This window comes from Chlamydomonas reinhardtii, chromosome 9 (assembly GCF_000002595.2).
Source record: "Chlamydomonas reinhardtii strain CC-503 cw92 mt+ chromosome 9, whole genome shotgun sequence".
NCBI lineage: Eukaryota > Viridiplantae > Chlorophyta > Chlorophyceae > Chlamydomonadales > Chlamydomonadaceae > Chlamydomonas > Chlamydomonas reinhardtii.
The window spans coordinates 210,125-224,150 of NC_057012.1; the positions used below are offsets into that span (position 1 = coordinate 210,125).

The 14,026-nt window shown below is 60.1% G+C and overlaps 7 protein-coding genes across 7 annotated transcripts in view; 3 read left to right on the top strand and 4 right to left on the bottom strand.

Annotated features, from left to right (window-relative positions):
- The window catches only part of CHLRE_09g386746v5 (uncharacterized protein), a 6,392-nt gene extending 4,022 nt beyond the window's left edge, over positions 1-2,370 (top strand). Inside the window, exons 8-11 of the mRNA XM_043065405.1 lie at positions 727-853; positions 1,015-1,134; positions 1,266-1,387; positions 1,537-2,370. Coding sequence (XP_042920701.1) covers positions 727-853; positions 1,015-1,134; positions 1,266-1,387; positions 1,537-1,570 — 403 coding nt within the window. The 3' untranslated portion in view covers positions 1,571-2,370. The remainder of the gene's footprint in view (positions 1-726; positions 854-1,014; positions 1,135-1,265; positions 1,388-1,536) is intronic.
- A 2-nt stretch (positions 2,371-2,372) lies between these two features.
- Positions 2,373-3,538, bottom strand: CHLRE_09g386747v5 (uncharacterized protein). The gene has a single exon (XM_001695119.2). The coding sequence runs from the start codon at positions 3,223-3,225 to the stop codon at positions 2,602-2,604; it is 624 nt and encodes a 207-aa protein (XP_001695171.2). The 5' UTR covers positions 3,226-3,538; the 3' UTR covers positions 2,373-2,601.
- Positions 3,539-3,662: 124 nt separating this feature from the next.
- Positions 3,663-6,108, bottom strand: CHLRE_09g386748v5 (uncharacterized protein). The gene has a single exon (XM_043065406.1). It carries the CDS (start codon positions 5,897-5,899, stop codon positions 5,540-5,542), a length of 360 nt encoding a protein of 119 aa, XP_042920702.1. The 5' UTR covers positions 5,900-6,108; the 3' UTR covers positions 3,663-5,539.
- A 210-nt stretch (positions 6,109-6,318) lies between these two features.
- On the top strand, positions 6,319-7,770 carry CHLRE_09g386749v5 (uncharacterized protein). The gene is made up of 2 exons (XM_043065407.1): positions 6,319-6,965; positions 7,435-7,770. The coding sequence occupies exons 1-2, from the start codon at positions 6,660-6,662 to the stop codon at positions 7,555-7,557; spliced, it is 429 nt and encodes a 142-aa protein (XP_042920703.1). The 5' UTR covers positions 6,319-6,659; the 3' UTR covers positions 7,558-7,770.
- Positions 7,771-7,900: 130 nt separating this feature from the next.
- CHLRE_09g386751v5 (uncharacterized protein) lies at positions 7,901-9,398 on the bottom strand. Its single transcript, XM_043065408.1, has 2 exons — positions 9,064-9,398; positions 7,901-8,934 (listed from the first exon to the last, which is right to left on the bottom strand). Exons 1-2 carry the CDS (start codon positions 9,281-9,283, stop codon positions 8,915-8,917), a joined length of 240 nt encoding a protein of 79 aa, XP_042920704.1. The 5' UTR covers positions 9,284-9,398; the 3' UTR covers positions 7,901-8,914.
- Positions 9,399-9,978: 580 nt separating this feature from the next.
- CHLRE_09g386752v5 (uncharacterized protein) lies at positions 9,979-11,480 on the top strand. Its single transcript, XM_043065409.1, has 3 exons — positions 9,979-10,153; positions 10,483-10,593; positions 10,746-11,480. Exons 1-3 carry the CDS (start codon positions 10,123-10,125, stop codon positions 10,865-10,867), a joined length of 264 nt encoding a protein of 87 aa, XP_042920705.1. The 5' UTR covers positions 9,979-10,122; the 3' UTR covers positions 10,868-11,480.
- Positions 11,481-12,693: 1,213 nt separating this feature from the next.
- On the bottom strand, positions 12,694-13,688 carry CHLRE_09g386753v5 (uncharacterized protein). Its single transcript, XM_043065410.1, has 2 exons — positions 13,238-13,688; positions 12,694-12,961 (listed from the first exon to the last, which is right to left on the bottom strand). Exon 1 carries the CDS (start codon positions 13,470-13,472, stop codon positions 13,251-13,253), a length of 222 nt encoding a protein of 73 aa, XP_042920706.1. The 5' UTR covers positions 13,473-13,688; the 3' UTR covers positions 12,694-12,961; positions 13,238-13,250.
- Positions 13,689-14,026: the final 338 nt, after the last annotated feature.

The window sequence follows — 14,026 nt, forward strand, 5'->3', positions numbered from 1 at the left end:
AAGAGGGGGGGGGGGGCAGTAGACAGTCTGAGTATGTGTGTGTGTGTGTGTGTGTGTGTGTGTGTGTGTGTGTGTGTGTGTGTGTGTGTGTGTGTGTGTGTGTGTGTGTGTGTGTGTGTGTGTGTGTGTGTGTGTGTGTGTGTGTGTGTGTGTGTGTGTGTGTGTGTGTGTGTGTGTGTGTGTGTGTGTGTGTGTGTGTGTGTGTGTGTGTTGGTGGTGGGGTGTTTCCACCATGCTCGGGGCGGGTCAGGCTGGGGTGGGGTCCTGTGCAGCGCAATCCAGGCAAGGCTTCGACAGAGCTATCACCATTGAATGAGTGCACTCTGAGTCGACGTGCTAAGGACCACGAGGATGGGTACATGACTGCTTGGATGTCGCCGGCCCAGGAGGCCGGCAAGCATGGACAAGATTGGACAGTGTGTGCGACGTTGCTGGTGTGGGCTGCGGGCCAGTGGTTAGCGCTGTGGCGCGCAGTGCGTGTAGTACCCTGCGACACTCGGCATTGGCGTCATTTGGTGGCTTGGCGGAAGTGGACAGAAAAGGGATGGACAGGCTCCACTTATACCGTATATGGCTTTGACACAGCATGGCCAATCCCTTTCACCCAGTGCAATGCATGGGCCTAGGATTGATATAAGGTGCGCTGGCCACTGCATAGGCAGCACGGTCCAGCAATCCAACTTAGCTGTACACGGAAGTGCACACGTTGACAACATGCCATGCAAGCGCGGCGCTGTGTCCCTCCCGCGCGGCCCCGCAGGACTACTGGATCTGGAAGGCGCTGCTGGAGGCGCGGCAGTTCACGCCCTCCGTCGTTGCTGTCGAGTTCAACCCTAACTTCCCCAACACCCAGGCGCGTGTTGATAGAAGTACACTGTCCTGCACAACTGCGTGCGCTGCTTGGCTCGGCTACGCCTGTGGACAGATATTCTACGCGCATTTTACTTTGAAACTATCAAAAGTTGCACCGCAACTCTTCCTCCCTATCCGTTTGGCACTGCCACGTCTATGCAGGCGGTCACGGTGCCGCGCAACGACAGCGCGGTGTGGGACGGCAGCCGCCACTACGGCGCCTCGCTGGCGGCCTTCGTGGGGCTGGCGGCGGGTCACGGCTACTGCTACTGCTACAACCTGGTGCGTGGCAGAGAAGCCCCCCAGGGAGGCACCGCACGCCGCATGCACAGTTACCTCCATGCATTGATGATGCAGCTGTCAGGATAGCAAGGCCTGGGTCGGAGGGCTGAACACGCCAGTGTGCCGCGCAGGCCTTCACGCACGCGCTGTTTGTGCGCTGCGAGCTGCTGCACCCGCTGGACCGGGCGCTGGAGCTGCCGCCGGAGACACAGGCGCGCGGCTTCACGCTGCACAAGCCAGACCCGCTCAGCAGGTGCGGAGCCGGGGCGGTGCAGAAAGGCAGTGTTACTGCAGTGCGGGCTTAGCTCTACGGTTAGGCTGAGGTGCTCGCACGGGGGTACGTAACTATTGCTGTGGGTGATTACGATTGTGCATTGTTGTTTCGTGCTGTTGCCGGCGCAGGTCATGGGAGGAGGTGCAGCTGGCGTCCGAGTAGCCAAAGCGGCACCTGTTCCGGTTTGCCGCCATAACACCGGGTTGGGACGCGGTCCCACTCACCACCCTTCCTTGCACGGGGGGGGGGTGTTGCAAGGATGTTTGAAAAAGCGGTACAGGATGCACTGGGGCTGTGTGCTCCTGGTGGTGCCAAGTTGTTGGAGATCCTCGCCGCCCTCACCTTACGTGGGTTGTGGGTTTGGTTTCCGGTCGCTGGGTAATTCTGTGGCGCATTCGTTCCACACACGTTTGGGCAGCGGCGCTCTGCGTAGTGGGGCTGTCAGCTTCTGGCTTCGACTCACGGTGTTGTGCCCGAGAGGCCGAGACACGCTTGATGTTGGAGACTGCTGCATGGTTGCAATTCTTGTGTTGGCAGTCGGCAGATGGTACCTGCTCGTGGCAACCCTGCGGAGGCCTGTCCCTTCTTGGCATGTCGCATTCAAAACACCGTGCTGTTTATACACTGGATGATTGGTGTCCATTCGGCGTATGATCTGTGCATAGGTGCTAACAGAAGTACAGAACGTAGCGGTAGCCCCAACGTTTTGCGTCTGTGGAGAACCTGAAGTGCTCCTGATGCACACGGTGGCCTGAGTGCAGTGTATTGTGGCTGTATCAAAATGGCAAATGGCGGGAATAGTAAGGGCGATTTGGCTGGCACGCCGCACGCGTAACGGTATAAGCTACCGCACGGGTTTAGGCTATAGGCTATGCGCTCTAGTTCTGATGCGACTTCCGTGCATGGAGTATGGACAATTATCATGCGGCAGGCTCCGGATTTAAACATCATGTCCTCCATGCCCAAAGTAGTCTGGGGCCGGGGAAATGTTTTGGCTTAGCTGCACACACGGCGCATGCAACCCTTGCTCGCACTCGGGTCTTCGTCACCCTGCCCCTTGTCATCAGAGTGCGGGAACCTCTTGCCCCCGTGTCTTGCCCCACCCCCAAGGCGCCTGTCCCGCATAAAAGGTCATCATTTGCCCGACCTGGGGCCAACGCAGCAGCACGCATCAGAACCACCAAGCACAAAAGCTACTTGTCCAGCCTGCAGTAGACGTTCACAATCTTGTCCGCCGCTATCTTCTTCTGAATCTCAGCGAGTGTAGCCCACGGCCCTGAGAAGCCCTGCAAGCTGAGCTCGAAGCCGAGCTCCTTTAACTCAGCAACCACCTTGGGAGAAGTCCGTTCCCAGAACTCCACCATGAGGTGCCGTACGGCCCGCCGCCTCAACAGACCCTTCGCCCCACTCAGCACAAACGCCTCAAAACCCTCCACATCCACCTTTAACACCTCAATTGGCTCGTTTATGACTGCATCCAGCCGCTTAAGCCGCAGCTCTCCACGCTGCTGGCAGCCCTCAGACAGGAGCTTGGTTTGCTCCGCCTTGGTGCAGGCCACAATTCCATCTCCCACGTTCGTCGGCTGAGAGTAGATGGGGCACGTTGACTCCGCGTCCGAAAGACCAAAGGGGTACAGGTGGAGCCGGTCAGCGACACCAGGTGCCGCACAGATGGAGTTCCGCAGCAGAAGCAGGTTTGCCGCCATGCCCTCAAACGCCACTACACGATACCCGTTAGCTGCAACCCGGAGGCACAGAGAGCCGACGTTGGCGCCCACGTCCACGTAGAGGGGGCTCCGGGACTTGGAGCGACTCATGGCGCCAAGAATCTCGCTGAGCTCGTGAGGCTCGTGCTCTTGTCCTTGCAGGATCCAGGAGCTAACACCATCACCGTTGTTATACACGTAGATCGGCTGGTCGGTTTTCGGAAAGAGAGTTCTATTCATGTTGGGTGTGACCAGCGGGTACAGCTCCTTGCAGAACAATTCTTGTGATGCAGCAACATTTTCTGTGGCAGCCGGTACTTGCAATTTCGATGGCGCGATAAGGAGGCCTAGTGCCAAACCAATCGCGCCACAACATAGCGCCAGCGCATGGCGTCTAAGTGACATTGTTTAATATTATCAGTAGCAACTCAGATATTTTGCTCATATGGGACCCGGGAAGGTCAGATGCAGAGCGATGCCCCCTCATCTCCGAATCCCCATTTTAGTCAAATTCAGCGCGGTGCCGGCGAGATAGTGTCGTCTGAAGAGATTTCTAGGTAGCTATACGCATCCCCCAGATTCATGGCTAACAACATTCCGCAAAAATGCGCGCAGAAAAAAAGGCGCGAGACGGGATGTCTGAATACCGAGTCGTTACCCGGCAGAGCTACTGCGCCGGGATGATTGCATCATCAAAGCCCCAAATACATTGACGAGGGCAGTGAAATCTGGTTGTGGCCGGGAGAAAAGGTGCAAGATGGGGTCCCTAATTTCTGCGGTTTTGCCCAGATCACATACAGCAATACATGCATGATAACATGAAAGGCATACTACATCAACGCGGCAGCGCCAGCTCGCTCGCGGAGCAAGCGCTTTGCAAGCGCTGCATGGGCACACGATAGCCCTGCAAAATAGTCACGTTGCACTTTATGATATACATAAGGATTTCTACAGTGAAGAACGCAAGCAGAAGGGGGCTGATCAACGACATGAATAAGGGACAGTTGCGCTGGCCCCTACATATCGATGGCAAATTAGTGCATAACAACATGATCACTTAGCAATTGACGGGGCGACATCACGGCTACGGTTATATGACCCGCCGACAACCGCTTCGTCGCTGGTCGCCGGTCGCCTTTGTCGGACACGTTCGGACCCCAACCACTCACCCCCGTGGCACACCTCCCCTGTCACCTCCTTCGTCACCTTCCCTGGCCAGAACCGCGTTGTTGCCGGCGGCAACTTGCCGCCTGAAGACGTTGCCTATAGCTTTTCACGGCCTCAAAGGTTCAGGGCTCAAAAGCATCAAATTTATGCTGCATAATTAATGCTCGCTTCCCCCGCCCCCCCGCCCCTGCCCGGCGCATTCCGTGCCCAAGCTGCACGCCCGCTTGCGAACGTGCTGGACCCGCCACCTGTCACCATGGCTGATTAGAAAGGCAAAAACAGCATCACCGGGACCAAGATATTTAGCTGATAGAGGTTACATGTGGGACGACAGCCGTGGACTAAGGCAGGGCCCCAAAACGTATGAGACACGCACGCTCACCCGAGGAATGACCCCCATGCTCCTCGCCTCCGGAGAGGAGAGGAACCCCAGGCCCGGCTCACCGCAAACGCTAGCGCTGCTCACCTAAGCCGTGGGTCGGCGTCATAAGACTACCTCTTGCGAGTCCCTAAGCTGACAAGCTAGGGTGAGGCCGGGTGGCGAGTCCGTCCGCTGCTGGCCCTACAAAGATAACCCTCCAACATCACCTGACGCTAGGAATGGGTGCTGGTTCAGGACAAGGTCCCAGCGGCGCGGAGGCCGACGCAAATTCACAAACGCAGCTAGCCGTGACCAGAAGTCCGCAATCACCTCCACACCGATCCTTCGCACAATAGCAACCTCCGCAGTCCGGTCTGCAGCATCACGGCAAGCGTAAAGGCGCTGTCGGCCGTATTCCAGGGCCGCCACAGCAGCCAAGCACACGATGTCCCACACCGCCTGCGATAGCCCTGGTGGCGCCTGTACTACCACAACTGGTTCCGTGTGATGTCCACATTCGCATGTTCCCGCATCACATCACGCAGAGCCTCCGCCACCACACAGTCCCAGAAGTGATGAGCCCTAGCCCCAGCAGTCATCTGAGTCCCACACGGGCATTTCTCTACGCGTCCATCCGCGGCCCACACCGCAAGCATCCCAAAGCCCGTGAATCCATTGACTGCCAGGCGCCAGAGCGGTTCCTTGTGTCACGGCTCCCACACCAAAGCCCACAGCCGCGCCAGGGCCGCCCGCAGCGCATGAATCGCTTCCGCCGGCGGCGCGGCGCCGCTGTAGGCCTCTTAGATGCAGGCCAAGTGACGCACGCGGAGTGCGTCGTACGCAGGCGTGAGTTGAAGCTGGGTTGCCTGCTTCACCGTGAGGGTCAGCAATGGCACGTCAGCCGCGCCATGCCGCCACCCCAGGCTCTGCGCAAGCAGCAGCCATACCTGGGGTGCAGGAGTTGCGGAGGCCGCGCCGCCAGGCGCATGCAGTGTGGCCGACGCCGCCACCCTCCACGCCGCCGGTACACGGGCCAGCAGCATCCGGGCCGGACTGCAGCTCCGGCGGCACGCGAGCCAGATCCGTAATGCGCAGGATGGTGCGCAGGACGGACCGCTTGTACTGTATAGTGCAGCGACGTGCGAGGCGTGGCCCGAGCGCACCAGCCGGCTTGGAAGCCACTAACTGGCGCACCGCGGCCAGCGCCTCCCAGCACCGCACTGCCGTGCCGAGCGTGAGCATACCCGGCAGCGCCATGAGAGCCGGGAAGTCACGTTCCAAGCCACCCGCCGCAAGCCCCGCCGCACACGGCAAGACTGGATTGCCCCAGAGCGGAAATGCAAAGCACCAGGGCCCTGGCACCAGCACAGCCGGGTGTAGGATAGTGACCGGAGGCAGGTAGCTGAGGGCACCCAGGAGGCGCACGAGGGCCGGGCAGGTTGCCGCATTTAGCGAATAGAGGTTACATGTGAGATGACAGCCGCGGGCAAGCCAGGGCTTCATAAACGCACGAGACACGTACGCACACTCGAGGAGAGAACCTCGAATGACCCCCATGCTCCTCGCCTCACTGAAGGAGGGGAGGAACCCCGAGCAAGGCTTACCGCAAACGCTAGCGCTGCTCACCTAAGCCGGCGTCAGACTGACTGCCACTTTGCAAAGTGCAACTCCTACCCCAAAACACCAGCACCAACAGGGCAGGGCCCTCACACTGTTGGGTGCAGCCCGAATAAGCTGCATCCTGTAGACGGCCTAGCTAGGGCCGTGCAAGTTCGCTGAACCACGAGGATCAGCCGGTCCGACCCACCAGACAGCACAAGCCACAGCGCCCGCAACCTAGCGCAGGCGGTGCAGGCACGCCCACCGCCCAACCAAGTCCACACAGCCTCGCAACATCCTAGCACAGCAGACAGCGCCAGCCAGCCTTCGCTTAGTCGGCCTGCGCTAGCCAGCCTTCGCTGGACTGCCTTCGCCAGACTGCATTCGCCAAGCAGTTCTCTCCACTGGCCACACCACGATGTGTGTAGATGCGCCCACAGCTCCAGCCGCCGCCGCCCGGAAGACGCCGGTCCTGGCTCCCGCCGCAGCGTGCCCCTGTTCACGCGCGGCGAGCCCGGCGCCACGTCAGGCCGCGGCAGCAGCCCACAGCAAGAGTCGCCAGCAGCTCCAATCGGCCCTCCGTTACCGAAAGAGCCGCTCAAGAGGACACGCCGCTGCGAGCCCGGCAGCAGCGAGCGCCCCGCCAGAAGCATCGCGAAGCCATGAGGACGAGGTCGACCGGCGAGCAGGCGCGCCACCCACGCTAGGTCGCGAAGGCTCCACGGTATGAAGTCATGTTGTTCGGCAAAGATTGCCAGAGCGGGGGCCGCTCGGCAGGACGGCGACGATGATGTCGCCGACTGAATGACGCGCCGCAGCCAGAGCAGTACTGACGCACTACAGCTGACCTAAGCAACGCCAGGGACGCCATGGAGGGGCCACAGGGGATTGGCACGGCCACGAAGGCCGGCCGAGGCGCCCTAACGCAACCTGCTACAACTGCGGGTGTCAGGAGATGGCCATATCAAGCGGCTTGGGGGGCCGAAGGAGGGGCAGCTGCCCTGGTCGGTCAAAGTCTGCAACGACTGCTTGACGACCTGGGTGAGGACCGTGCATGTGCGGGGACGGCTGGGCACTGGGGACGGATTGATTGACAGGTTGACGGTTGGGACAGCTCATGCAATAAAATGTGCGGACTGTGAACAATTTAATAGTGATGCGCTCTCTTCTTCCTCCCCGTTCCCCATCCCCAGAACCGCGACGTCTCCGCCGCCAACGTGATCCGTGTGCTCCTCCTGCTGAAGCTGATGGGCTTCGAGCGGCCGAGCAAGCTGCAGCGGCCGCCATGGCCGCCGCCGGCGGCGGGGCCGGGCTGAGAGCCTGAACGGCGCTAGCAGGGCGTGGGGCTGAGGGTGCACGTGTCGATTGGCGGCGAGTGACGTGACTAGTTTGTTAGCTGCGGGTTAGCAGGGACTGTGCACCCCACCCAACCGGCCACGTCCGGATTTGCGGGGATGCCAAAGGCCCCCAACATAGAGGCGTGTGCTTAGTAGGCGCCCGCGTCAAGGTGGCTGGGTTGATAACGACCCGGGAGGGGAGGGCTCAGCCCTTCTCCTGCCTCCCTAAGGCAGCCACCTCCGTGTTTCTGTCACCAATTATAAAATCACCAATTGAGCGTGGCAGTATGGTAGCAGGACGGTGGTACTTACAGTTGAGTTAGGAATGCGGATGTTACAGAGGGGACAGTCCCAGCACCCGAAGACGCCGAGCGAGCCATCACATGCTATCAGGGCCCAACTTGACTCGACCTACCCGGACGTTGCTGCAAACCCTCCCGCGGTCAAAATCCGCGTGACTCCGCGCACAGTGAGTCCTAGCCAAGCCTCAACCCGCCAGAGCCCCACCGCTGTGCCTCAACGCCACACCGGAGTGCCGGGAATCGTCCAGGCCGCAGCACACACGCACAGTGCACGCACTAACCAGGGCGCAAGCGTCCAGGCACTAGAACGGTCCCCCACACGTGCGTTCTGCCCACACACAAAGCCACCAACCACCCACAACCTCTCACGGTGGGGGAGGCGGGGAATCAGCGTCATACGGCAAGCGCAATACCATGCCCTCACCAACAGCCCGAGAGATGAAAGGATGCGCAGAACAGTGTCCCAACCCTTTGGCCTGATACCCAAAGTCACAAACGTCTTGAGACGACCCCAGAAGTCAGCGACGACGGCAAGTCCAATGCTCAGCACCCGGGCCGACGGCAGCTTCGCTCGCGCCGCCAGCCCGGCCATAACCATACGCTGCAGACCAAAGTCCCGGGCAGACATAGAGCGAGACACACCACATCCCACACAGGTGGCATAAGCCCCGCAGGCGCAATAACCACAACTCCTCACGAGAGAAGGCACTTAAAGCATCCTCTGGCATGAAACCCATAGCCATCCCCATATTTCCCGCGCAACAGTGCAGTCCCACAACCAGTGACGCCGGTTCCCATCCTGCATGTCAACCCCACACGCCCAACACGGGTCAACAGCAACGCCTTGCGCCCGCTCGCTAGCATGCCGTGGAAACGCCCAGCAAGCGTTGGCGGCCACACGCCACAGTGCTTCCTTATGACGATTCTCCCATTTCAGCGACCACAAGCGGGCCAAGGTGCACACGAAGGCCCGCGCCGCCGCCAGGGCAGCCTCCACGCCCAACACACCCGCGTCACACACATATTGCAAATGCTTAGCCTTCAGGGCGGCTAACTGTGGAGCCATTTGAAGCACGGTCCCCGCCTCCACCGTGTAGGCAGTGAGCAGGATGGGCGGCCCCCCGCACTGCAACCAGCCAAGCCCCCGCACCACCTGCTGCACCGACTCCGCCGTAGCACTCACGATGTCGGCTGCCGGGAGCGGCAGCGCAGCCGCAAGCCCCCGAGCCAGCTGGGCGGCACGCGCGGTGCGCGGCAGCCCAGCCAGCGGAGAGAAGGACCACCGCCGCAGCAAACCGGTCGGCCGCCTCTTGAGGCGACGCCGCCGGCCCCGGCAGGGGCGACGGCAGGCGCGCCCGCGTACTCCAGTGCAGCACCCGCCGCCACACAGCAGTCACATACATTTGCCCACACGCTTCACCAAACCGGGAGCCCCACGCCCAAGGGCGTGTACATGCCTGCCGCAGTTCGTTCAGCCCTTCATGCGCTGCAACCAGCTGGCCCACACACGCCAGTCCCGGCAGAGCGAACAAATCCGCGAAAGCCACTTCCCAAGTGCGGCCGTCCTCGCACAGCGCCGGGTTAGGCCGTTAGCCCACAACGGCACATGACTCACCCACGCGCCCAGCTCGGGTGGCGCCACCGCAGGCAATTCAGTCATGGCTTTCAGCAGGCGCGCAAACGGCTTGCCCGCCGGGGTGAGCGGGGTTGTCCAGACGCCCGCCGAAACACATCCATGCATGTCCGCCGCCAGGAACCCCGGCACCACCTGAAACCCCTCTAAAACGGCGTGCAATCATCCGCATACTGGGACGCCAGCACCGACGCAAGGTTAGCTAGCACACCATGCCCCCGGCTGCGTAGCCACTTAGGGCTTGCGCCACAGCGAGGTAGAGCAACCGAGCCAACGGGCAGCCCTGCCGCACGCCCGCCATCAACGGCACCCATCCTGACACACGTCCATTCACCACTTGAGGCAGCCCCACGCGTATCCGTTAACAGGCGGGACACCCACGTAAGAAAGCCCGCCCCCACGCCCATGCGCTCCAGACACGCGAGCAGAAAAGAGCGGTATCACCGTATCATACGCCTTGTAAAAGTCTAGGAAGGCCGCCACACCCGGGGCCTTTTTGGCGGCTTTCAACAGGCCAGGAGTAAGTTGGAGCAAGAGGACGTTATCGGCAATGCGGCGGTCCATCAGAAACGCAGTTTGCTCAAGGTCAATGATACGCCCAAACACCGAATGCAGTTGCAAGCACAACACACGGGCAAGGGTGCGGTAATCGGTATCCGTCAGACACATGCGTAACAGGCCCGCCCCCCCACCGCCGGAGGCAGTTGCATAAGTGCAATCGAGAGGCCAGGCGGGCACAGGGGAGGGCGGGCATGCCTGGGGGTTGGCATCAAAGTGGGCCGGCGACAGCAGCCGGTCCACCACCGCCGCTACCCTGGCCAGCAGGCGGTTAACAACGTACAATTGGGTTAGGCTGTGCACTTAAGCCCGCCTTCAAGGTCACGACAGCCCACACAGCATGCTTACGGTTGTATTTTTTGAAGCCCTTATTGTGTGGCCCCCCTCCCTCCCACCCTCCCGACCATGCAGACCTGCTACAACTGCGGGTGTCAGGAGATGGCCATCAAGCGGCTTGGGGGGCTGAAGGAGGGGCAGCGGCCCTGGTCGGTCAAAGTCTGCAACGACTGCTTGACGACCTGGGTGAGGACCGTGCATGTGCGGGGACGGCTGGGCACTGGGGACGGATTGATTGACAGGTTGACGGTTGGGACAGCTCATGCAATAAAATGTGCGGACTGTGAACAATTTAATAGTGATGCGCTCTCTTCTTCCTCCCCGTTCCCCATCCCCAGAACCGCGACATCCCGCCGCCAACGTGATCCGTGTGCTCCTCCTGCTGAAGCTGATGGGCTTCGAGCGGCCGAGCAAGCTGCAGCGGCCGCCATGGCCGCCGCCGGCGGCGGGGCCGGGCTGAGAGCCTGAACGGCGCTAGCAGGGCGTGGGGCTGAGGGTGCACGTGTCGATTGGCGGCGAGTGACGTGACTAGTTTGTTAGCTGCGGGTTAGCACGGACTGTGCACCCCACCCAACCGGCCACATCCGGATTTGCGGGGATGCCAAAGGCCCCCAACATAGAGGCGTGTGCTTAGTAGGCGCCCGCGTCAAGGTGGCTGGGTTGATAACGACCCGGGAGAAAAGGGCTCAGCCCTTTTCCTGCCTCCCTAAGGCAGCCACCTCCTTGTTGAAGGCCGTAGCTCCTCCGTGCCTAGCGGCATGCATAGCGGCATGACAAGTATTGCGCCTGTTGACAACTGTGCTGCGTCTGGCTGTGGTTGGCTTTGCTGTGGCATCGCGACTGCTAGATGGGCACCTGGTTTGGCTATGTGCCTGTGGAAACCGACCCCGGCTGTGTCCGGGCGATGAGGCTGTTTGGCCTCAGACTGTGGAGGGGCTCAGCCCCTTTTCCAGTGAACACTTGTTCGAAGGTGGAATTGAGGGAACGTTTAGCTGGGCGTTCCTGAGGACGATGGCTTTTGAAGGAGTGGTAGCCTTGCGCACCGTGCTGTGCTTTCCGGACCATGTACGCTGCCACCACCCGGGTGCCACTCCCGGTTTGGGCCGAGTCCAGACGCTGCCCCGACTTTGAGGCGCTGGTAGCACCTTCAGACCCATTCGACCCGTTCTGTTTGACACGGCATTGTGACCCCGTTGCAACCGACACGGGTTTTGGGCCGGGGTTGATCTAGGCCGAGTAGCCCTGCGGTGTCGTACGGCGCATTCCGTCCGGGGGGTGCAAATCCCCAGCCAAACCCGCACACTCGGAGGGCTCCGGGAGTCGCCCGGGGCAAATCCTACCGCACGATTTAGACGCCGCCTTTTTGTACATACATATCTAACAGCATCAATGGGCAATAGCGCTCGACAGAGGACTAAAACATGTTGGTCGGGGCTCAAGTCGCGAAATTGACCGAAGCCCATATCTCGCATAGGCGGTGTTTTGGGGCTAGCCCAAGTGCCGTCAATATGGTTGAATCTATAGATGGAATCCTGATAGCGTCACGCGAATTCTGCACAGTCTTGGCGACGCGACATTTAGCATTTCGACTTCAGCTCTCGCTCGAATTTATGCCCCGGGACCGTTCAGGGACTATTATATATGTCACATGATGCCAGTTTAGTGGTCTGCGGTCTTGGACTCACGCAGTCCCAAGGGACATGCCCGAGTGGCACCCAGGTGGCTGCCACTGATTCTGTACGCTGCCATGGAAGTGGCCGGTGATGAGCATTGGCATGCTCAAAGCTGACACACCTTGCCTTAGCATGGCGGTATAGACATATGACATAGACGGCGTGAGTCATGCGAAGTCACGCCCTTGGACCTTTAATCTGGCCCCGCCCCGTACGGCGCGGCTTCAATAACCGGCTCCCAACGGCTCCCACAACCCATCGTGTATTGTACCAAAATGCAGTACCACATCCGTGAAATGACAGTTGTTAGTCTCCCGCCGGGGCTCCGCGTTCCCACAGGTCCGTTAGTGCGACCCACAGTGCTGCTCAAGCCAGCGGCCTAGGCAGCCAGCGGCGCAAGAGTTTACGAAGTTTCTGAATCGGAGGCGGGTTTGGCGGGATCTAAACCAACCCATGCCAGCTGTAGGTCGCAGCCCTGGCACGAGCAAGGCCGCTGCGCCTCCCTGAAGCAAGTGCACGTATCAGCTGTGCTAGAAGGTCTAGGAGGGGTTCACAGGTAAGCTGCACCTTTTGTCTTGGAGTTGTTATGGATGCGGATGCCACCGCCTGCTGCTTGCATGCATCATTACATTGCAGCGGCACACGGCAGCGGTTACGGCTACACGGCGGCTCCAAGTCACATCACAGCATCAAAATATATCATGTACTTGCCAGCACGCCTCTTCATGTGATACTGCGCGGAAAACACTAAGGTCAAAGATAGCTTGTAGAGACTGCCGTGTGGCCATCCCGTTCAGTCCTACCGTCTTGCACGGTGCACCAGCTTCACCCAAACAAAGTCCTATTTCGTTCCAGCGCTTCCGCGGCGGCCGGCCGCTGTCCTGCGATCAGATGGGGAAGTTGTCACATCACCTGGGGGCAAGCGCAGCAGCACCGGCAGCATGTGCTGAAGCGGTCGCCAACAGTGCGCTGGTGTGCCGCCACTTTGCGTTTGTTCCCGTGTTCCCTACCCCTCCACTCTCCCTCTCGGACGGACCCACCCTCTCCTCCCGGACGCCGCAATTGTAAAACACGTATCCCTTGCACTACTCGCCACGATGGTCCGACCCTTCCATTCCCGTAGGCACGAAGGTCGCTCCTTCGCGCACCCGACTCACCCTCCATGCTCACTCAGTCGTCGCCCGGCGGCCGAACGCCCATCTTCAGCTTTTCGCGCTTGATCTGCTTCGCCCCTAGCTTCTTCTTTGGCCGTGCGGGCGCGTTGGCCATCATCCGCTGGTATTGAATAAAAGAATAAAGCAGCGCGCCTCCAACTATGACAAGCACCACTCCTACAATAACAATCACGGTGTTGGAGCCGTCGTCTTGCGTTGAGCCCGTTGCGTCTGCCATTCTTGTCTAGTCAACGATCAGCGCGGGGCTGTAGACGCATATAAGCCGATGCACGTAAATATTGTAATGATCAATAATACTTGCCGCAGCGTAAATCTACCAGATCTACAACCCAGCCGGCAGCCCATCCCGGCTTGCACATGGTTCATTGAGCACCTGGCACTAATACTCCAACAAGTTTCAGCCAGTTTTCCTTCGAAGGGCTTTGTGTGAGGGCATATCTGCAACCACTTATGCGGTGACTGAGGCATGTATATGCATACACAGAGTGACAGAGGGCCTCCTCCCCTGTCCCTAACCTGGCCCCTCTCCCAAGCACGGCGTGGCACGGTTTGCCCCTCAGGGCCCCTCTCCCAGGCAAAGAAGTTCGCGATCATGTCATTGGCAATCATAAAACCACCCAGGGAGCCCTTACCCCATAGCCAAAGCTTTACTTGAGTCTTACTCGGACATTGATGCGCACACTAACACAATAATAGTCTGCAAGGAAACCGGTTGCAGCCAATGCTGCAGCCTGCGGCCCCGTGTGTAGTGGCGTGAAATCACCCGCATAC

What these genes read in the sequence shown, in the direction of transcription:
- CHLRE_09g386747v5 (XM_001695119.2), bottom strand. Translation starts at nt 3,225, where the DNA reads ATGAGTCGCTCCAAGTCCCGGAGCCCCCTCTACGTGGACGTGGGCGCC.
- CHLRE_09g386748v5 (XM_043065406.1), bottom strand. Translation starts at nt 5,899, where the DNA reads ATGGCGCTGCCGGGTATGCTCACGCTCGGCACGGCAGTGCGGTGCTGG.
- CHLRE_09g386749v5 (XM_043065407.1), top strand. Translation starts at nt 6,660, where the DNA reads ATGTGTGTAGATGCGCCCACAGCTCCAGCCGCCGCCGCCCGGAAGACG. An exon ending in TAGGTCGCGAAGGCTCCACG is followed by an intron (nt 6,966 to 7,434) that starts GTATGAAGTCAT and finishes CCCCATCCCCAG; the next exon opens with AACCGCGACGTCTCCGCCGC.
- CHLRE_09g386751v5 (XM_043065408.1), bottom strand. Translation starts at nt 9,283, where the DNA reads ATGTATGTGACTGCTGTGTGGCGGCGGGTGCTGCACTGGAGTACGCGG. An exon ending in CGCTCCCGGCAGCCGACATC is followed by an intron (nt 8,935 to 9,063) that starts GTGAGTGCTACG and finishes ATGGCTCCACAG; the next exon opens with TTAGCCGCCCTGAAGGCTAA.
- CHLRE_09g386752v5 (XM_043065409.1), top strand. Translation starts at nt 10,123, where the DNA reads ATGCAGTTGCAAGCACAACACACGGGCAAGG. An exon ending in AGCACAACACACGGGCAAGG is followed by an intron (nt 10,154 to 10,482) that starts GTGCGGTAATCG and finishes CCGACCATGCAG; the next exon opens with ACCTGCTACAACTGCGGGTG. An exon ending in ACGACTGCTTGACGACCTGG is followed by an intron (nt 10,594 to 10,745) that starts GTGAGGACCGTG and finishes CCCCATCCCCAG; the next exon opens with AACCGCGACATCCCGCCGCC.
- CHLRE_09g386753v5 (XM_043065410.1), bottom strand. Translation starts at nt 13,472, where the DNA reads ATGGCAGACGCAACGGGCTCAACGCAAGACGACGGCTCCAACACCGTG.